The 22,642-nt window shown below is 41.6% G+C and overlaps 1 protein-coding gene across 4 annotated transcripts; it reads left to right on the forward strand.

The window, feature by feature from the left end:
* Positions 1-2,412: 2,412 nt before the first annotated feature.
* LOC148850992 (uncharacterized) lies at positions 2,413-12,517 on the forward strand. Of its 4 annotated transcripts, XM_088947724.1 has the most exons (3): positions 2,427-2,864; positions 5,819-6,248; positions 6,323-10,962. In XM_088947724.1, the coding sequence occupies exons 2-3, from the start codon at positions 5,985-5,987 to the stop codon at positions 6,929-6,931; spliced, it is 873 nt and encodes a 290-aa protein (XP_088803850.1). In that variant the 5' UTR covers positions 2,427-2,864; positions 5,819-5,984; the 3' UTR covers positions 6,932-10,962. The 4 variants fall into 4 exon arrangements, 1 of the variants encoding a protein (XP_088803850.1); XR_016099923.1 differs by lacking the exons at positions 5,819-6,248; positions 6,323-10,962 and adding an exon at positions 11,677-12,517 and having other exon boundaries at positions 2,413-2,864; XR_016099921.1 differs by lacking the exons at positions 5,819-6,248; positions 6,323-10,962 and adding an exon at positions 12,176-12,517 and having other exon boundaries at positions 2,413-2,864.
* The last annotated feature ends 10,125 nt before the right edge of the window (positions 12,518-22,642 follow it).

A 22,642-nucleotide genomic window follows, 5' to 3' on the forward strand; every position in this document is an offset into this window, starting at 1 on the left:
AAAAAAGAAAAAAGAAAAAAAATTAGGATTTAGGACTATGCAATCTAACCCAAAAGGCTTTATATGTCTACGCCGAACCCGGCTACCCATACCCGGAACGTTCCATGCTAGGATTTGACCATGGTGAAGGTTCATCTCAAAAGTTCCCACTCCATCTGTAGAGTAGAGGCCTTGAAAATCATTCTTCTCTTATCAGCTAGAGGTGAGATCTAGGCTACTTTGAGAGAAGACAAGGACTGCATCCGTAGCATCTACTGCTCATAAATTCTCCATTTCTTCTTTCACCTTCTCCTTCCTCCATGGCGACATCATCCTCTCCTTCCATCTCCTCAGCATTGTCCCCTCCTTCGTTCTCTATTCCCCGTCACCTTTACCTTTAGTCTCCGACTCCGTATTAACCACTTGGTTCTTGGGATTCAACTCATCTTCTTCAAATTCATGGTCCCCGGCCTCATCTATATATAGCTTCGATCGACGTGATGGTGTTGGAGAGTGTGCTTGATTTCAGCTTTAAGCTCTTCACACCTCGTGCGATGGCCATTAGATCTCATGCTCTTTGTTTTGGCCATTAATTCATGGGATGTTCTCTTCCTTATTTTTCGTGGTTTGTTTTTTTGATGGAGGACCTGCTTGGTCTGTCTCATCTTAAACCCTGTATGCTACCGGCTTCTGGAGCTTTTATGTTTCATTCATACGGGAGTTTGACTGATCAGTTCTATCACTGCTGGAAAAAGTTGTCTTCTCCTTTTTTGGGTGTTTTATGTCTTCCGGTGTGTCTGTTCCCTCTCCCAGTGCTTAGCATTACTTATCTTTTGTTCACCTGTGCTGTTTGGTCAATTACTTGGTGTTGCTTTTATTTTTCTTGTTAATTACCTTGTAACCTGAGCATTTATCATTGGATTTCACCTCCCCGGCCTTCAAAAAAAAAAAAAAAAAAGAAGAAGAGAAATTTGTCAATGGGGCTCTACTATCTTATTATTTTTGAGTGTTAGACTCTTTTGATGTCTTCTTTTCTTATTGGTGTAGAATTTTAGTAGTTGAGACTTGGGATCCGTTTGGAAAGAGTGTAAATACAAAAAAACATGGTTAATGAAAATTCAAAGATGACTAGTTTTGTAATGATAAATTTTGTATTCTTACCAAATGGTTTTGGTTAAATTCCAAAATTGCGATTCATTTTTTTTTTGGAGCAATTTTAATTGAGTGCAAAGTTAGGGGATATTCTTTTCCTCTAATTAATTGTTCCTCATAAAAGGGTAAAATAGTTATTTAAAAAATATTAATGTATCAATCATAGAAGGGAGATTTTTATGATTATCAGAAACTTTAGGTTTTTTTTTCATATTTTACGTGATAAAAAGCGTTTAAAAGTAAGATGAGATGTTGATGGGACGGGAAGAAAAATGTTTTGTCATATCACTGATGACAGCTTCAACAGTACATGAAAACAAGAAATGCCATCGATTAATGGAGGTTGAAGCCTCGGAGGATATCGATGGTATGTAGACGTGTCTTCACAAGATGTCATCGGAAAGACAGTACTGACCTCCTATTTTGAATCATTGTTCAACTCTTCGAATTTAATTTGAATCATCAGCTTAGGCCTTAATGGATCAAATTCAAATTCGAATTCGCAGGATGAGATCGAATGCCAATTACAGTCCTAAAAATCTTAGAACGTGTACCATATATGCAATTCTATGCGCTTCAGAAAATAACAGGCAATCAAGGACTTGTATAAAATAAAAAGAGACAAAAGCTGCTTGTAAAGGTACCGAACACCACAATCAGACAAAACCATAGAAAGTGCCAAAGATTCTCTGCCATCCAAGTTGAAGAAGAAAATTATAATATTTGAAAAAATTTTCACTTGTTTTTTTTATCTACATCCCCCGCACCCAAGTTGCATATATACTAAAATCAGGCTCTACCGAATTTCTCATTTCTGATTCTGCATCGAGAATGTATACAACTTTGTCCCCCATTCACAAGTTTGCTTGTCTTATTCCACGTTGCTTTTGTCCTGGTTTTCTTATTAGGTATAACCAAAGAAAGTTTAATTTAATTTATTAATAACAACAACAATTGTAATTGATTTGCTATATCAATGCTACTGTCTTTACTTAATATTTTACCTTTTACATTTTTTGTGATTTTGTTAAACTCGTTTATTAGGTGATTTAATTATAGGAAAACTGTATATATTATTATCCTACACAAGGGAGTGATCACGCTTATTAAAATTTCTGAGTTTGTTTTAACGTGTTTATCCCTTAGAAAATTGAGACACTTAAAAAAATATATTTGGTTTTTAATATATATATATAAGTTAATAAATAATACATAAAACTCTAACTCTGTAATGTACTTTTGTCGTTTCCGAGTACGTCTGGTTTCCCTGGTTCACTTTTATGGAGTGCAATTTGTCTTTATATTCAAGCAAGAATCCCATTCAAAGCTTGAGCAGCTCTTCTTGCTCTGCTAGGAGCTGGAGTCTGAGTCATGGCTTCCTTCTAACGGTGTACCCGGGGAGAGAAAGAAGGGGAGACACAGAGAGACGGAGATAGAGATGAACTCAAGCTGTGCTGCAGGCTGTTTAGACGACGCCCAACCCCCCATTAAAATAAGTTTCATGAAGCTCTATCAATGGCCTCAAGCAGATGCAGAGTTTTTGAAACTTATTAGCATGAATGAGCAAAACTCTTCTTCTGGAAGACGAAGCGTCCACGATAGCTTTATAAGCAGGCAGAGATACCTCAGAAGTTACACTTTCTGCAAGAATGAAACCGTTGCAGACAAAACGAAGAAGTGGGTTAAGGCGAAGGAAAAGATGAAGAGGAAAGCAAAAGACCGCCGCTCAGCTGGTACTAGTTCTTGTTCTGTTTTTGAAGTTGTTTTCAAGCTTTTGTTTTCATGTGTGGTCAAAGTAGATGTTCTTGAGTTCGAATGAAAGACCCCACCAACACAAGTTGGCCTTCACGGACTGTATCTTAGGTACTGTTTAACTTTTTATTATCAAATATTTATTAGTTTCGTCTGTTAAACTACTATGAGTTTCAGAGAGGGCCACCTTCTCCGATGGCTTCAGGTAAATTCACACTACTGTTAGCAACTTGTTTGTTACCCAACAATTTCTGTTTGTTGAAATTGTTATGGATGATGTGCGGTTCCAACCTTCAGTTTTGATCAGTCACGTCAAATCATTGGTGAAGCTATCCCATGAGCAAAACAATTATTGCTCATGCAGTTTGGAAGAGAGCATCGCTCATGGGTGAGCCTGAGCCACCCACGGGCCAACGTTGCCGAAGGTTGCCAAGTGCCCGCCAATCCAAACTATTGGCATCGAAGATCAGGTCTCAATCTCAAATATCCCTTTCCCTAAAATTTCAGGTCAATCTATCCCTTCCTGATCGAGCGCGATCCGGCCGGTCTTAGCTGTCCACGACCTTGCTTCTGAACGGGGTAGCAGGGAACCTGAAACGGAGGAGATGAGGAAGCTCCGGGGGGGAACCCGGTGTAGCGGCTCCGAAGCTCAAGTTAGAATCCTTCAAAAGCAAGATAATTGCATACCTCGTTTGTTGGGGGCAGGGGGCTCTTATAATCACTTCGTGCACTTGCTCTGAGGCCCTTGTCAGGTCGGGTATGATTACCCTTGTGCTTGTCAATTCGGCCGTCGTCCTTTCTGCTGGGACAGAATCGTCACTGCCTAACCATCTCTCTAACTGGAGATGGCGGTGTCAGTGGCGGTGGCAGGTGGCCGTTTAGAGTGCGGACGCCAAACGTCAGATCCCAAGTCAGTCAGGTGCGGCGCCCTCGGGCACGGACTTCCTCAGTGTCAGGCATGGTACGACTTGTTTGGTTTTGGTGCCCAGAAGGTGATGCAGAGTGCTGAGCGAGGCGAAGTCTTGAGCTCGGAGGTATCTATAGGGCAGGTCAGTTCGACGAGGTGTATCCCGAACTGTTACAAGGTTGGCCAGTTCAGCGAGGTGTATCCCGAACTGTTACAAGGTGGCCAGTTCGGCGAGGTATATCCCGAGCTATTACAAGGTTGGTCAGTTCGGCGAGGTGTATCCCGAGCTGTTACAAAGTTGGCGAGTTCGAATTACTCTGGTTTTGGGCCAAGTGTGAGTTCGGGACCCCCGTAGGGAGTTCGGTCCGCTGGTGTCCCCTTGTTCACGCCTTAGGCTTGGCCCCTTTTGCCAAGCTGTTGTTTCTGCCACGTGTCGCATAACAGTGAGGTCGGGCCAAATCTTCCTTCATCAATTGCCCCCCACTCTTCGCGCCAAGGGTCTTGCCATGGTGCGGGGACTTTCGCGAGGTAGTAGGTGAATTTGTCCCGTCCTTCGAATCTTGACTGCGCGAGTTGCTTTTGCCAGGGTTCTTCGGTTTCCGAGAAGGATGGAAACGTGCCTATTCATGAATGCTAATGGTTGTGACAGCGCACGTTTTAAATTTCAAAAATTCGCGCCGCTGGGACGTGACAACGGGTCATTCAAAAAGGCGTACCACTGCTGTACGTGTGCGGGCGACTGTCAGGGAGACGTGCGGCGCATCAGTTTCGGAAAGACGCGTGTTGAAGTGACGTCGGTTTCAAAAAGACGTGTGCTGACGTTTCACTTTTTTCGGAAAGATGTGCGCCAATCACGTCTCGACCTTATGGGACGTGCGGTCAGCGAAAACGTGGGCCGTCGGATCATCTTCGATCTGCACGGTCGATTCTTGGTTACTGTAGCTATAAATAGTGGGGGACCCCAGTCGATTTGTCACTTCTGCAGTTTGTCTACTGAGCTCGCGTCCAACTTTTCAGCTCGCGTCCAAGTTTTTCCAGCTCGCGTCAAGGCTGGTTATATAGCCTTCAAGGTTCTTTGGCTTGTTCCAGTCTCTGGAGCCTTCAAACTTTCTTCCGGTGAGTACTTTCCTTAATCCACCTTTTCCCCAATGTCTAGCTTTGATAGCTCAGACGATTCTTCAAGTAGGGCCGACGTAGGTTCTACCAACCGAGCCGTGTCCCCCGACTGCCTCAGTGATCCTAAGGTGGAACTCGAGGACTATGAACCAGTAGGCCGAGCCGCTTCGGGCAGTTTGGCGTCTACCTCCCGCCAAGGTCGGACGCTAGACAGGTTTGGTCCCTCGACCATGACGCTTGAGGGGCTTCAATCCATACTTATGTCTTACAACCTTCCTGGGGGGTATACATATTTTATTGCTTCGGGTAGCTTTCCTTGAGAACACGGTCCTGATGAGATCGTGATTTTTCGAGAGCAGCTCGCTGCGGGGTTGCGACTTCCTTTCCACCCCCTTCTCGTCGAAGTCATAAACCACTTCGGTGTCACCATTGGCCAACATCATCCGAACTCGATTCGAAACCTGGTGGGGACAGTTTCCCTTTTTTGCGAGCAGAACTTCCCCTTGGACTTAGAGATATTCTCCTCTATCTTGATGCTTAAGAGACAGATGGATTCTCTTCCTGGGGGAAGATGGGCATATTACCTTTCTTCTCGCCTGGGTTTTAAGCTTCTGCACGATCTTCCTAATAAGGTCCCGGCGTGGAAGCGGGACTACTTCGGCGTGCGAAGTGCACAAGGATGGCCCTTTCAGACCAAGTGGGGTGAGGCCGCTCCTGATTTAGGCGTGACTCTTGATAAAGAGACGGTGAAGGGCCTATGGCAATGGGCACGACAAGGTTTAAAGTGCCATTACTACTTAACGGAGGCCAAGCTTATTGCGGCCGGCCTGAGTTCGGGTAGGTTTCTAGCTATGCGGTTTCTTGCTTGCTTTGTTCTTTTCATTTTTTCTGATGTCGAACTCATTTCTATAGGTGTGATGGACGCGGAGAGAACTCGTGGGGGGCGTCTGTTCCAAGGTATGAAGAGGAGGAAGCGGGTCGCCAAGCGAACTCGTACCGAGCTGCCCTGGATGAGGAGCCCCAAGTTCCAAACCACACGCTGGAGGATCTGCCCAGGGAGCCCGAGGTGACTCCGCCGATGCACGAAACTGCCGGGGCACCTTATGCTGAGACCACTCATACGGGCGCTCCTGCATACTCAAGTGCTCCTGCTCACTCTGGGTCCGCTCATACGCGGGATGGGCCCTCGGGCTCGAGAGCTCAAGGGGAGTTCAGGAGCGTGTTGACGCCGAACTATGCTCTTCCAAAGAGTAGGGAGGTTACTTTCCTTGAGGAGATCGCGGCGTGGACCGATCTTCCCTTGAATCAGGTCGCCTGCCGCGCCATAACACATGCTATGGTGGTAAGTTAGATTCCGTCGGCCTTTTTCATTTTCTGTCGCTTTTGCTGTTATTGCTCACTTGTTTCTTTTGGTAGGTGAATTCTTTAATTCATGCCTTAGCGGCCCAAGTGGAGAGGAGCTCGCAACAGGCGCAAGCTGCTGAGGCTGCCGCTTATGCTGCTGAAGAAGCTTTCCGTGCTGTAGAGGCAAATATCCGGGCTGCTGAGGCGGCCGCTTATGCTGCCGAAGAGGCTACTCGCGTTGCGATGGCCAGGCAGGCAAGGTCTCAGCGTGACACCGAGGCCATGGGGGTAGTTGTCAAGCATATGGCGGACTTGAAGTTGGATTTGCAGCATCAAGTCGAATATCTTCAAGAGGACATCAGGGAGAGAACACAGATTTTTTCCCAAGGCATTGAAGACGCCAAGAAGAAGGCAGTTGAAGACTACATTGCCTCTCTGCGTTTTGACGATCTGATGGTGGATTCTTACAGGAGGGGGTTCAAATTGAGCAGGTGGATGATCCGGAATACGTACCCCGACCTCGATGTTAGTGCCATATCCACTTCGCGTATAACTCAGGAGATGGCCAATGCTGCCGATGGCGAGCCGGACTCTAAAGGAGAGGCAGGGCCTTCGGGTGTTGTTGAAGTGCCTTCTGATGGCGAAGAAGTAGCTCCGGGCATGTATCATTTTTTTTTGTAAGTCCCTTCTGATGGCCAATGTGCTCCTGTTTCTTGCAACGGAATAGATATCTTTTTGCCCAAGTGTTCCTTTTCCCCGAACTGATTCTTTGTCGATGCCACTTTGTCCAGGTTATTATACTTCCGCGACCTGTTTTGCCGTGAAGGCTTTTTTGCAGCGAACTGATTTTTTGCCGAGCTGATAATATGCTCGACTTCTTTGCTTGTTTACGCCGAGGTTCCTCTTGGCTCTGCATCGTGGTCCATAGGACCTGATTTCGTCCACTTCGCTTGGCGGTTTATAGGTAGTATCGCCTTAAGTTCACGATGTTCCACGCTCGAGGTACTTGTTTGCCTTCCAAGGTTTCGAGTTCGTATGCCCCCCGAGCGCTCTTTTTACTTTATAGGGCCCTTCTTAGTTTGGTCCAAGTTTGCCCACGCCGGGTTCGGGCACCATAATCTTACGAAGGACCAGGTCGCCGACTCGGAAGCTTTGTTGCTTTACTCTGGTATTGTAGTAGCGAGCTACCTGCTGCTAGTATACCGCTGTTCGGATGTGCGCGAGGTCCCTTACCTCGTCCAATAGGTCAAGGTTGGTACGTAACTCGTCTCTGTTCGTACGATCGTCGTATGTTTCTAGTCGCAATGTTGGTACTTCGATTTCTGCCGGGATCACTGCTTTAGTGCCGTAGGTGAGGTTGAAGGGGGTTTCTCCCGTGGTAGTTTTTTCTGTAGTTCGGTGAGCCCATAAGACACTTGGTAGCTCTTCGGCCCACAATCCCTTAGCTCGATCCAGACGTGCTTTCAATCCGCGCAGGACGGCCCTGTTCATTACTTCCATCTGACCGTTTGCCTGCGGGTGCGCGACTGATGTGAAGTTTTGCCGAATCCCCATGTTCTGGCACCACTCTTGGAACTTGATATCCTCGAACTGCTTGCCGTTGTCGGAGATTAGTACCCGAGGTAACCCAAAGCGACATACTATGTTCTTCCAAAAGAAGTTCTATATGTTTCGAGCCGTAACAGTTGCCAGAGGTTCGGCTTCTATCCACATTGTAAAGTAATCTACTGCAACAACTAGAAATTTTCTTCCACCTGTTGCTGGTGGGAATGGCCCCAGGAGGTCGATGCCCCATTGTGCAAAGGGCCACGGGCTGGCGAGGTATTTGAGGTCGGAGGCAGGTTGATGGTGGATATTGGCATGCTTTTGACACTTGTTGCATTTTCTGACGAGCTCGACAGCTTCTGCCTTCATCGTTGGCTAGTAGTATCCTTGTCGAAGTGCTTTTTGGGCGAGTGCTCTGCCCCCCAAGTTTCCGCCGCACAGGCCTTCATGAGTGTCGTGAAGTACGAACTCAGCTTCGACAAGTCGTAGGCAACGCAAGTAGGGGAGCGTGTAGGACCGTCGGTATAACCGTTTGTCTATTATGACGTATTTGGATGCCTGGCGCTGCACCCTTTTGGCCGCATTGCGTTCTGCAGGGAGGGTTCCATCTATCAAGAAGCTCGCGAGTGGGTCGATCCAGCTTGGTTCTGCTTCCAAGACGGGAGCGACCTCCTCTGTCCCCCTGAGAATACTAGGTCGAGGTAAGTCCTCTATGTAAACAGTTCTCATGTTGTTGTGACTTGTGTTGGCTAACCGAGACAGAGCGTCGGCCTCAGTTTTCTCTGACCTCGGGATTTGCCTGATGAAATGTGACTGGAAGTTGAGCATGGCTTCTTTTACTTTGGCCAAATATGCGATCATGGAGAGCTCGCGTGCTTCATACTTGCCTGTAACTTGGTTGACAACGAGCTGGGAATCGCTGTAGATGACCAAGTGTTTTGCCTTTACCTTTTGCGCTAGGTCCAGCCCAGCTATCAGTGCTTCGTACTCTGCCTCGTTGTTGGATGTCGCGAACTTAAAGCGTAGTGCGTATTCTAATTTTGTGCCGCCCGGGCCGCATAAGACTATTCCAGCTCCGCTGCCTTGCCGGTTCGAGGAACCATCCATGTGAAGGATCTAGAGCTCCTCATCCCAGTTCGCGTTTCGCCTGACCAGGAGAGATGCCACACTAGCTGTTACTTTGCGGGGTTCGGACTCTATTGGATCAGGAGCTCCGGGTTCGCCCGAACTGGGGACCTCGGGCTCGACCTGTGGGGCTTTGTGGCTGAAAGTGCACTCGATGATAAAATCTGCCAAAGCTTGGGCCTTAATAGCGGTTCTTGTTTTGTACTGGAGGTCGTACTCGCTGAGTTCGATGGCTCATTTCGTTAGTCGATCGGAAACCTCGGGTTTGAGTAAAACTTGTCTCAGAGGTTTGTCAGTCAGGACGATGACGGTGTGAGCCTTGTGCTTGTCAATTCGGCCCTTGTCAGGTCGGGTATGATTACCCTTGTGCTTGTCAATTCGGCCGTCGTCCTTTCTGCTGGGACAGAACCGTCACTACCTAACCGTCTCTCTAACTGGAGATGGCGGTGTCAGTGGCGGTGGCAGGTGGCCGTTTAGAGTGCGGCCGCCAAACATCAGATCCCAAGTCAGTCAGGTGCGGCACTCTCGGGCACGGACTTCCTCAGTGTCAGGCATGGTACGACTTGTTTGGTTTTGGTGCCCAGAAGGTGATGCGGAGTACTGAGCGAGGCGAAGTCTTGAGCTCGGAGGTATCTATAGGGCAGGTCAGTTCGGCGAGGTGTATCCCGAACTGTTACAAGGTTGGCCAGTTCGACGAGGTGTATCCCGAACTGTTACAAGGTGGCCAGTTCGGCGAGGTATATCCCGAGCTGTTACAAGGTTGGTCAGTTTGGCGAGGTGTATCCCGAGCTGTTACAAAGTTGGCCAGTTCGGATTACTCTGGTTTTGGGCCAAGGGTGAGTTCGTGCCCCCCGTAGGAAGTTCGGTCCGCTGGTGCCCCCTTGTTCACGCCTTAGGCTTGGCCCCTTTTGCCGAGCTATTGTTTCTGCCACGTGTCGCCTATTTGTTCGGGCCAAATCTTCCTTCATCACTTCCCTTTAGCTACTTCTCACCCAATATTTTCTTCCCATTAAAGTTTTGCAAACAAAAGTTTACAAAATTTTTTATGTTGTACCCATCATCTCCTATTTGGACCAAATTTATAGGTGGACTTTTGAGAGAATGATCATCAATATGAGATATGGAGTGGGTATCAGCATCACAACATAAGTGGTTTCTGATCCGCCACTTGGCCATGATAGACAATGGGTGATTCCCCAAGCACTACTTGTTTGTTTCTCTATATATTTTAAAAGATAGAACCTAGAAGTGACTATCAATTTCCCCTAATTTTCTTTATATATCCCCAATTTAATTACATTTTTAAGTTACGGATACAGACAAAAAGGAATAAGAATTGTCTAAGGTTGCGTTTGGTATGATTGTCACTTCTACTTGCAAGTTGCAACATTTTAGTTTTGTCAATATAAATTTAGTGAGAATATATTTTTTGCTATCACAAGTGCTTTGGGTTATTAATACAACATTTGCCACCATTGCGTTTGGTGTTTCTACTGTAAATGTCAACACCCAATCTAATGCTGAAAGTGGTTATTTAGTATGATGTGGGAAGACATTTTCTCAAAAATTTGTTTTAACCAACCTAAAAGTTGCAAATAGAAGTGGCAATGGTACTAAACACAACCTAAGTCATAATAAAATAATACAAGGGTTTTATTAAGGGAAAGTATGACTACAGTTTATAAACATTTTTAGACAATTAAAGCACGGAAATACAATGTTTTAAAAATTAAAATATGATTCCAATTTGAAACGAAATGGTATATAGTATGAATTAGTCAAATTATAAACTATTAACTTTGAAATTAATGACATTTCATAATATAAGATCAAAGTAAAAGGTAATAGAAAGAGAGAGAGAGAGAGAAAGCGCATATTTTTAATTACATTTTACACATTACATATAAATACATCATTTTTTTTTCATTGTGTTTTTAGAAGCAAATGTACTAGATACATATTCACCTTTCGTCCAACATACATTAAACCAAGCCTTAAATTCCACATTGAATTTACTTTTGCAACATTTATTCCCTTCATATCATGTCTAACCCCTTGATGGTGTTAAGAAAAATTTACCTAATCCTAACATATCGTTTTTATACTTTTAAAGCAGAAAATCCACACTAGGTAATGTCTAATTTTGGTTAATGCAATAAATCATATATTCTAATTAATTAATTAGTTGAAATCTCCATACATAATTTGGATGGTTCAAATTAATTAATTATTCTTTGGAGGTCATTTTTGATGGTTCAGGTCTTTGGTTGTTGTTGTTGTTATTGTTATTGTTATTATTATTATTATTATTTAATTTTAGGAAAAAATTCTTAAATTATCTCTATGGTTTAGGAAATTGACTAATGACTCTATCATACTGTTATATATTATCTTAACATACTCTTAAGTTTTCTGACAATTGTCTAAAACCTCTCTAACTGTTATCTTTCTAGCCTACTATGTTTACATGTGACATCACATGACTGAAAATTATTTTAAAATTTCTAAAATACCCTTCTAAGTCCATTTCATATCCATCTCCATCTTTATCTCAAAGGGAATTTCCTTGTTCTAGAAAATGCATACATTCCTTTCTTCCCACATGGCCCATAATACTGCATAGCGGTGGAGTCTTTTATTGTAGTATTGTACTCAAAATGAATGTTAAAAAAAAAAGAATATTGCAGTGCCTCAGTATTCGTTTTTACTCTCTTTGGAGCGATGGAGGGCTTTTATGTCAAGCTTTGGGTTGGCAGGTATAAGTCCCGGACCATACTCGTGAATAAAGCCCTGAACCCTATCTAGAATGAGAAATCTGTATTCAGTGTCCTTGACATGGATGAAGAGATTACCGTCTCCCTCTTCCACCATAGCGATTACCATTGCTTCTTCAATGTCTCCGACAATTTAACCGGTGGTGTTTGGATTCCTATTTGGTCCATCCTCGCCGAGGAGAATAACATCTTGCCTTCCAATTTGGTTTTCTCTCAAAAAATTAAAGTCCCCTAAAGCCATGGATAAGGATTGCGGTAAGTTTTGTTAGTATTCTCGTTAGTAGTGGCATTGACATGTATATGATGCTCCCTACAACCCATCCCATATACAAGCATTACAAATAATATATATTTTTGAATGGCCACCTTTTCATCTAAAAGATTAAACTGTTCCATCAATCTCTGTTCCGTCTTTAGCTCAAGTCTGAATGGTTTTCTTGGTGCATTTAACTCATGAAAAATTCATTACAAATAATATAAGGGGATTTCTAGTATTAAAGTGGAAAAGGAGAGGCCCGGGACATGCAAACGACAGAGGACCTATTTTTCTGTGGATGCACCACATTTGATTTGAATGAAGAAGAGAGGGTTTTAAGAAAATGGAATGGTGAGAAGCCAATGTTACAGACGACCTTGACTTTCAGCTACTGGTGACGGTTCTGCAAGTGGGTGGGACATTGATTCAAAAAGAAAGTTGTTTCTCTTCATCCTTCTAATGGACCTAGATTAGAGCTATCTTATGGTTATTGAAAATTTTTATCGGTTAAATTTTATTTTGAAAGTTTGATGAACAATAAAGAGTAAATTTAACATTTTATTTTTATCTGTTAGTCTTTATTGATAATGTCAATTGTCAGAAAACTTAAAGGCATTTTAAGACAATATATAAATAATAAAGGTAGATTTAAACAATTTCCTAAGACTTAAGATACTTTAAGAAATTGGCCTGTGCCTTTATCTGAATGGTGCCTGGATGGCTAAGATCAGTTTTTCCCCCTTTAAGAGACCACTTTAATGGCCTATAATTTTGGGTTGATGTTCATTCATTACATTGAATGGATGGCTCAAATTATATGAAATTTTGATTCATCACTTGAATGATTGAGATTAATTCATTGATTTTAGAAAATCACTTTGCTGAACTAAATCTTTTAGTTGACAGGATACATCTTTATTGACCAAATTAAATGAAATATTGGTTCATAATTTAATTTGAATGGTTGGAATAACTTGACTGATATTTAGATCCCATTTAGTTGCCGAAATTTTGAGTGTTATTTGATATATCATATCTATATTTATATATCTATATATATATATATATATATATATGATGGTACATTACTTTGAAACCATTGCGCATCAATAAAAAATTTTCAAGATTGTTCGATTGATCTTTGAGGCATGAGTTTAATGGTCTAAAATCATGACTATCCTTCTTAGTCATAGTAAATGGGTAAAGAGCAAAATTTTTTACTGAAATATGACAAAGGCATTCTAATATTTTACAAATGCCTAATGATGGATAAGACGTTTATGGTGATGTTTCTACTTGAAACACTGTTACGTAAGCACCACCTAAGCATTTTAAGTTTAAACATCGAATATCTGTTAGGCTGAGATTGTTTTGAGTTAAAACAGTCATACAACTTTCTACTAGAAACATAATCCAGGGGGTGTTGGGGAAACGCCAAATTGATTTTTCTTCCATCAGCTGTCCATTTGAAGAAACAGTTGTACAACGTTTCTACTAAGAAACATAAACATGTAGTATTGGGGGAAATGCCAAATTGATGTTTCCTCCATCAGATTGTCCATTTGAAGAAATAGTCCAATAAAAAAATAAAAAAAAGCCCTATGACCCAACTCTTAATTGGTGCCTTTTGTGGCAGTGTATAAATACACTAGAGGTGAGCAAAATGAGTAGATTCTACTTAGAACTGAATGGAACTAATCTCAAACTAGCCTTGAACTGACCCTATCTGATCTGTTACAAGATAGGGTCTGATTTCAAATTTTTAGAATTGACTTAGACTAGAGATTTACCCTACCTAATCCAATTTTATGAATCGGCCTTGAAACTGAACTTGCTTTGAGCCCAAGCTCATGGTAATAAAAGTCATGATATCACTTGACCATCGAGTTAGTTAACTGATTTTGTCATTTGCTTTCATTTTAACATTTATCCAAACTAACTGGATTAATATGGTGGATAGTAAATGTGGCGAATGAAAAGTCCAGGCTTAATTTAGCTCGGTCCAGTCAACAACAAAAAAACATAGCCAAATCCCAACTATTGGGGGCTATACAAATCCTGTCTCATCATTTTGTCTCTATCACGAGACTTCTTTAATTTTTTTTTTTTGTCAAATATCTAGTTCACACTCACACACATGCTTGAAATTAAAAGAATCAAAAGATTACATGTAACAAATCGACAAATCTAAGAGATAGGGGTTATCTTATTCTATTATTGTTGGGTCCCAAAATCAGACAAGAACTGGTCCATCGGAACAAGGGCCTGTTTCAGATCCTGTATAATAGGGTTGGATTTTCAGGCCTGAAGTTTAGAACAGGGAAGCTACCACATTTGGATTTTTCATAAAGAATTACTAAGCTCAGCTTATTTAGTCTTGTCACCTACCAAAGTTGATTTCTACTGGGTACATGGTACAGCTTTTCATAAATTAGGGACACCCGAAACATCTGATTCACAGGTGGACAATGCTTATCCAATATAGATACCACAGCCCAGTCTGCCGCTGTTAGGATGGGGAGCAGGGACTTGATTTGGGGTCCTTATACAAGAATTGTTGGGCTGGAGCTGTTTAATTAACAAGTCCAAATTTCAGCCCGAGTTCGCTGGTGGACCCGCTTTAGTTATTTGGTCTTAGGGATGTTTTAACCCAGGATTGAAGGCCCTACTGCCCAGGAGAATGAACTTGGCATGGTAATTCATCTTACCTCGACTGGGGGCTGGTTGTTTTGGAGTTTCATGTGCATGATACATTGCAATGGCATGAATGTAGGGTGAAAGAGTGAATTGAGATTTGCTGCTCACAGTAACTTCTATGCATTGGCATAGATGTCTTTAATTAAAAAAAAAAAAAAACAAGGGACTAAATGGGGTTACGTGCCATGTGCAAAAAGCCCTCAAAGGCCCAAACAGCTCAAGCTGGTTTTTTCAAACAGCCAAAGTTTTTCCCAACTTCAACAGATAGCTGCCTTAGGTTGTCAAGTTAAAAGGCGAGCATGGAATTGTCCACACTTCCATTCGGAATACTGGGGCCAAACATGGTTACACCGTGTCAGCCCCGTAGACTTACGCCCATGAATCAGGCTCAGGTGGTGTAACTGTAGACCAATATCTTCCAGTTCCGATAGAAGATTAGCGGGTTGGCTTCAGTTGAACAAATATAATAAATTTACAACCAAAAAAACAAAAAAACAGAAGTTAAACAAATAGATCAAACACTTGGTGGGCGGTCACTGTATGAACTAACGTAGCACGCATTGCCTAAATGTGAACACCTGTAACTAGGCATGTGAACCCAATTTTCTAGAATCTAGACCAATGTTTATGACAAAGAATCCGACCGACTATTACTATCTAGTTACTGATCCTGACCTGTAAACATGGACATGAGTGAAATCTTGTTTGAAGCACCGAGTCTTACTGTCCGAGTCTCTCCCTCTGTTAGCCTGTTGAACTACTAAATAGGACTGGAGAGTGGAGATTATTAATCCGCCATTGCTTCCTGTCATCACAAGGACAAGCGAGCGAACCCCGATTAGAGCTACCATTTTGTCAATTATTATTATTATTAATTTATTATTATGGTGTTTACCTCAAAAAAAAAAAAAAAAAAAACTCAATTATTAGGGTTGCCTTCCAATTATCTGGGCCATCCTTTAGATATCCTACTTCTCATATATCAGATCCTCATCTGTCTTTTCCAAATCTGGATTCTTTGAACAACGAGGGTCCGTTTTCAAATAAGTTCGGATTCAAGTAGGTAAGATCAGATCTCCTCCGTGTCTAGTTTAGAAATTAGAATTGGGTATTGGGGTCCAGCCCCATGCTCGAACCGTGGAAACAGAGCATGACATAATGCAACGCATGGATTGCATTTCATAAGTTCTCATGCCGAATATGGATCTAAAAATCGGGTCCTCTATTGGATCTGCATTTGAATTTTGAATCATCCAGATCCAATCTTTTTGTCATGCTTTTCTTAGACGGTCTACGGCGAGAACATACACAGAGAGCCATTATTGGAAGTGGACCGTCCACATGGAGTCTTTTCGGTGAAAGTTGTCCCGATGAGATTCTCATAAGTCGTAACAAATTTGATGGTATGGTAGAGGTAGACTTGGTCTATTATTATTATTAGTTATTACTACAGGTACAGGTACATCACTTTTTTTTTTTTGGGTACCATCCTGGGTCCGTATTTACAGTGTCTAATATATGATATGGATTGGAGAGCATGCTGATGCTCTGCCATGCATGAGAATTGAGATAGACGGGAAGGTGAACCAAAAGGAAGAGGGCAGTGGAGCCAAGCCGAATGGAGCCAAAGGTGAGATGGACGTTACGAGAAACAAGTTGGACGACCAGCCCAACCAAGAAGAGGCCCATCATCCCCAAGTTTCAAACACTATGTACTCTGTAAATATCACGTCCCATTCCATGGCTGCATAAACCAAACCCCCCCCCCCCCCCCACCCTTTTGGGCCCCGTCCTCTCCTTGATTTACCAATAAATAAATTTACTCCGTACTCCGGCCCAACAGCCTGGCACTACTACAGGTTTACTAGTGGTTTCATTTGGACCACACCTCCCACGTGGCTGTGCCCACCCTCTGCCGGAACCTTCCACGTGTACTCATTATGAGAACAGAGGACCACCTCCATGTCAGCATTTCTTTAATTTCCTCTATAATTCAAAGCTGTCCTACCTTAATAATTTCAATGTCGTTATCTACAGGGAGCATAGCATAGCCAAAACTGCAGGGGCCTTCACCATCCAAAATTTCAACCCAATTCTCCAAATCCAAATCCACCTTTATTGGTTGAAATACGATGATGAAATTTTCTTTTTCATGGATGAAATATGAGAAAGAAAGAAATTTATTCACCCCTTCCTTCATTTTTCTAATTTTGAGCTTTTATATCCCAATAAACACTTAGACATTAAAAAGTAAAGAAAAAAAAGTGAGATGAAGAAAAATTGGGCGGGTTGATATGAAAAAAAAATTATTATTTTTTTGTAGATGAAGGAAGGAAGAAGAATACAATGAGAATGTTGGTTCGATTTTAAGGTACCTTCTAGGGGGAAAGCGACCCAATTGAGAAGGATGTGGTGGTCTGATTCCTAAAGAAAACCCAGAGCACAATTTACTGACCTGAGTCAAACTACCCCACCAGCAGCGAAACTTTGAGAGGAGAGGAGTATAAAGGAGAGAGAGAGAAAGAGAGCGCCCATAATTAAGTGTATTTGTGTTGGTAACTGGCATGGTGGGTAGATGAGTTATCAAAACTTTTGTGGTTGTACAACCATTCAAATAGGTGGTACATCAATTTAATTTGCATAAAGTGCACCTTATTGTGATATAATTTGTGGGTTTTTGTGTCAATTTCCATTATTTTAACTAAGACTGGCAACAATTGGGCACACGTGGCTATTAAACGGGGACAGTTCATTTATTCGGATCTCCTACCCACACCTGTAGGATTCTTACCCACCTCTCTGCTTAATCCTCCTTTAAGGTTTACTTTGGAATTAATTTTAGTTTTATGACAAATTAAGAAAAAAATTAGTTTGATTTAATTTTTCTAGATCTCTCTCATCTGCATTTTGCAACAATTAGAAGTTGTGGTCTAATTAATGAAATATTGATGTCCCTTAGAAACTTAAAATAGCTATTTTGTCATGTCTACAACTTCAGTAATGTTGCTTAGATCTTGTGATATACCCAAGTCCCAAGTCAGTCGTTAGTGGGACAACGATTTGCCACTGGTTTGATCACACCTTCCCTCACCAAAAGCAGAAGTAATAATCACATAACAGGAAGGAGAGAGAGAGAGAGAGAGAGAGAGGGGGGGGGGGGGGGGGAGTTGAAGAAAAATCACTTCAGTTGGGCATTGATAGTATTTGCCGTAAAGTGAGCACCAAGGATTTTCCTATGGGTTTGGGAGACGGAAATGAAGCGCCCAACCATGGTAGTACATATATAATATTTTGTTTAAACGAGTTTGAATTAATGGAATGATTACTTAACCCATTCTTGTCATATGTAATATAGTATGATGCACAGTCCCAGAAAAGGTACCGTACCCATTTGGGTCTGTTCTTTGAGATCCGGAGAAGGGAATTAATATTTTGTGGTATCGCTTGTTGAAATTATTATAAAAGGCGTACACCCATTTTGATTTGATATATATATATATATATATATATAAATAACTTGAGTCATTGTGAGACATGATTGGCACCTTTGAAATTGACAAAATCAACATTAAGTTTATATGATTTTTATATAATTAAATGTACCTCAACATGGATGATTTTCAACTTTTGGGACCAATAGAGAGGATGAGTTGAATGATCAACACTTGGGTGGGGGAACATGCTCACGAGGCTTTTGAGCTAAGTAAAATAACATGAATTGGTTGGTCAGTGTGATACTAGTATCCAAATAACTGATTCCCACCTCCTTAATTTAATCGGGAAAATTGGTTGGTTAGGGTCTACCATCATTAGGTGACTGCCGCCTTATTTTATTTCATACAAACAAGCAATTAATTAAGATTTGATTGCCCGTGTGATTATATTATATCCAAACGTCACGTTCAAACTAAATTGTACAAAGCCCACAAGGAAACTCTAGCCCCCACTACCGAATGGTGTCGTTTAGCTTGGTTTGGAAGAGTCTGACTCTACTAGAAACCTATATACCCTAATGCAATCCCATTCGACAATTGATTAAATAAATCCTTCCAATTACATAATTTGGAAGAGTCCAAATTAAAATCCATAACTTTTGCATTATTCCCAAACTTATCCTTGGGATCAATTCTGATGAATTGGTGTTGAGTGGGTTAAATAGTTAGGGCACGTCAGTAATTATAGGCTCATTTGGTGTGTCTTTCTAAAAAGATCTTTTGGTAGTTCTGACAGTCAAAGGATGTATTTGGTTTTTGCATGAAGATATGAACAGTTTGAAATTAGTTTGACAGTTTCACGTCTTTTTGTACGTCTTCCCTGTCTTTTTACATAAGAATAAAATGCAAAAGAAGCAAAAAAAACTTTTTTAGATCTTTTCGAAATCAGCCCAAAATGAACATCTCGCATCCAAATTATAAACAGCCAAAAGACCATATGGAAGAATACACCAAACATGCCCTTTAATTATATACATGCTCTATCATACCGATGTCCATGCATGCCAACAACATCTGAGCATTGGGTCTGGGTGACAATGTAAGCCATCATCAAATTTCGTACACTATATAAGCATGATAGCGAGGCAAGGCTCTAACATGGTGTGAGGTAGCCCATGTCCATGCAAATGCATTGAGCTTGTCTCTTGAATTTGATGGCCACTGTAGAAATTTTTTTAGGTGACTATAGTCTCGTGAACATATACCAGCTCTCAGCTAGTCATGACTATTACTAGATGCGTATTATCATATGCGGTGGGGTTTGTTGCAGCAAAAATAAATAAGTAAATATGTGGTCAAGTTGGAAATATAAACAAAAGTTGTATGATAACAAGTCGATGGAGTAAAACAATGGAAATAAGATATGATTGAAAGGGTCCGTGTTTAATTCTATGAATGTATAGATATCATTAAAATAATAATAATAAAGAAAAGCCAAATTGTCTTGGATTCTTGTATAGATGGTCCAGCTTTCTCACTGTCGTAGGCAGCGATGACACGAGCATATTGACACCGTTTTATGAGAAAAGGAGGGGATTGGCCAGGTGGAAAGTGCCACCGTTTACGTTACCCCTTTCTCTCTCTCTCTGCATCTCAGTACTTAACTTCATGCTTGATTAATTGAGGCTTCGTGTATAATGAATGTATTGATAATGATTTATTTAATTAATCGATGCCCCATCTAGGTATGAACAGACACACCGTTTTAAATCACCTAATTTATTATAACTTAATGGTTAGTATTTCATTTGTATGCATCGCACAACATTCCAAGTGGATAGTCGCAACTGATACACAAAATCACTAGGCTCACATTAATTCCTTAGTTATTTTCATTTATTAAAAAAAAAAAAAAGCAGATCGATGATGCAAAGGATCCAGGCATCCAGCTGTTCTGGATTCGGTAAATATTGCAGTTTTCTCTATAGTCTATAACTCTAATCTCTATAGAATACAGACTACAGGCAGTGCAATTTGGCTTCTATACAAAATAATAATTATGTTATGTTGATGATCTTATTGTATTTTTATCTCCTTTTTGTTTGTGGGTTTTTGGGTATCATGATCATCAACGTGTATGTGTATATAAAATGGGTGACATTATTGTGTTTACGACTCATTCATTAATGGGACAAAAGGGGTAGCTATAAGCTATTTCTATTTATGCCATCAGATGGAAGAATCGTGTGGTCTGCTTGCTGTGCTGTGGGACCTATTGCTACATGTTCATTATTAGTTAGTAGCTGGGCGATGATTTGATGGAAACGCACTCATTCAGTTGGTTGTTTTCATCACTCATTGCCTCTAGAAATAGAATCCACTGTTTGGAAAATTCTCTCTCTCGAACCAACTCTAGCAGTTGCCACGTCGTCGTCTCCAAAGAACGGACGAAAGGAATCAATAATCAGGAGGAGGGTTGGTGAATGGTGATGGAGCGCATGTGAGGTGGACGAAAGGAATCATAATCGTCGTCTCATGGATGAATGAATTGTCCGTGCGAGTGGACGAATGGGAGGAGGCAGGAGGCAGGATGCAGGACGCAGGAAGCAAAGGCAAAAACAGCCGGAGAAATGAATGAATAAACAAACATCTGACCACCATCATTAAGAGACATGCCAGGGATGATCATACTGTTTCAAGTCAGAACTGATCAACCCATTCAATTGAATTCACCTCTCTTTTCTTCTTTTTTTTTCGCATTTCCCAAACGGTCGAATTTTCCCTTTCTGACGTCTGACCGGTGTTTACTGTTTACTTCCCTCCCTCCGTTTCCATGGACGTCGAACCTGCTGCCATTGACGCTCCACGCTTCCTCGTACGAGAGTATACTCCTTCAGCTGCACTGAAAGTGAAAGAGCCTAGGGAGGCGAGAGATTTCCACATATTCCCTTAATTAGTTTGTTTGATTTGAAAGAAAATGGAAAGGTAGAGAAAACCTGTGTTTCTCTTTTGAAGGTTGCACATGCACACGGCACACCCCTGCTCCCTGCTTCTTTTTCATGCGTCAGGAAATCACATAACGCATATGCTCGGTTTATAAAAAATGGGATGTGCCCAAATCACTCCCCCTTTTCTCTTTATAATTATTAATTGCTGGGCAAGTGCGCATGGAGGAGGCGAGACGGCCGCACGGTGTTAGCAATGACAGAATAATATGTCTGACATAAGTAAATATGTTTGACTCAGAAATTTGGGCGGTGGGACCCAGTATTACCTACAATCAACACGTGGCTAATCAGTTTTATTTTTTTTTGGGATTTTTGGACTCATCAAATGGTCTGGATTTGAACTCGCCGTTGATATTTAATTTAGAAGAGGTCGACTCTGTCTAAGGAAATATGAAAGCATCGGAATTACTTTTGTTAATTAAACTTTATTAGATTATTGAACCTTAATCGTTATAAAATGATATTATTACAAAAGATAAAAGGAAAAAGGGGGGGGGGGGGGAAGGGAAAGGAGAAACAAGATGATAGTTTATAGTTATAGAGAGGGCAGGAGAGGGTGATGTTTCTGCCATCAATTGGTATCTCCGTGCAGTGCGACATGCTTACCTCACTCTGAATTGGCAAAGAAAGCAATCTGACACCAATCCAATGGTTCAAAGTGGCAGCTGGGGAGAGGGGGCAGCTTATTGATTATTCTATCACAACACAAGACAAAAGTCTGATTTCTTTGCATTATTTTTTGTTTTTCTCTTGTGGTATGGTATTAGTCAAGTGACTCAAGTTTGGATGGACATTGACGGTCTCATAAACACCGCAGAGAGGGCAGATTTAACACAGACTCACAGATATCACTATCTGTATTGCAGTTTCCAACTGTTCGCTGCAAAGGCGAAGGAAGTGTCATACTCTCGCGTGTGCCAAAAAGAAATTTGTTTTACGGAATTGTCCGCTTGGATCCCCTCTCTCTCTCTCTCTCTCTCTCATTCATGAACCATCTGCGAAGGCGACACAGTAACCCCATCTTCTGTCATTCAAGTCAAGTATAAATATTTATTATTAAAAAAAAAAAAGATTGTAATTGTAGGCAGAAGCCATATATGTACGATTAGACCACGACAATGCTGCGAGAGAGCGAGGAGCTCTCATTGCCTACAGTTCTACTCGTAATACTTGACCAATCATTGTGCACCATGCCAGCTCCATACACGTGGGTTTCAGACTTAAGGATGACGTGGTATATCATAATTGGTCTAATATCTTTCATGTTAAAGTGGAGGATTCGCATGTATTGAGTGGGGGCCGGGCTGGGGAAAAATGGCCAAATCAACCTGTAAATATTACCTAATCAGGCTAGAACATGCACACAGTAAAAACAAGCCCTAACAAATGGATAGCAAGTTTTGCTACGTGTTATGAGCTCAAGCGCAATGTTTTGCCATGTGGCAAGGTTGTTTACTTGGTTAGTATCTCTTCAATCGTGGACTCCATCATACAAGCCCATGCTAATATAATTACAGGTTATATCCTAGTCACCAACTAAAACGGTATGAGTC

Source organism: Nelumbo lutea, chromosome 5 (genome assembly GCF_056320005.1).
Source record: "Nelumbo lutea isolate HS-2025 chromosome 5, American lotus-T2T, whole genome shotgun sequence".
In the NCBI taxonomy this organism is placed as follows: Eukaryota; Viridiplantae; Streptophyta; class Magnoliopsida; order Proteales; family Nelumbonaceae; genus Nelumbo; species Nelumbo lutea.

What these genes read in the sequence shown, in the direction of transcription:
- LOC148850992 (XM_088947724.1), top strand. Translation starts at nt 5,985, where the DNA reads ATGCACGAAACTGCCGGGGCACCTTATGCTGAGACCACTCATACGGGC. An exon ending in CCATAACACATGCTATGGTG is followed by an intron (nt 6,249 to 6,322) that starts GTAAGTTAGATT and finishes TTCTTTTGGTAG; the next exon opens with GTGAATTCTTTAATTCATGC.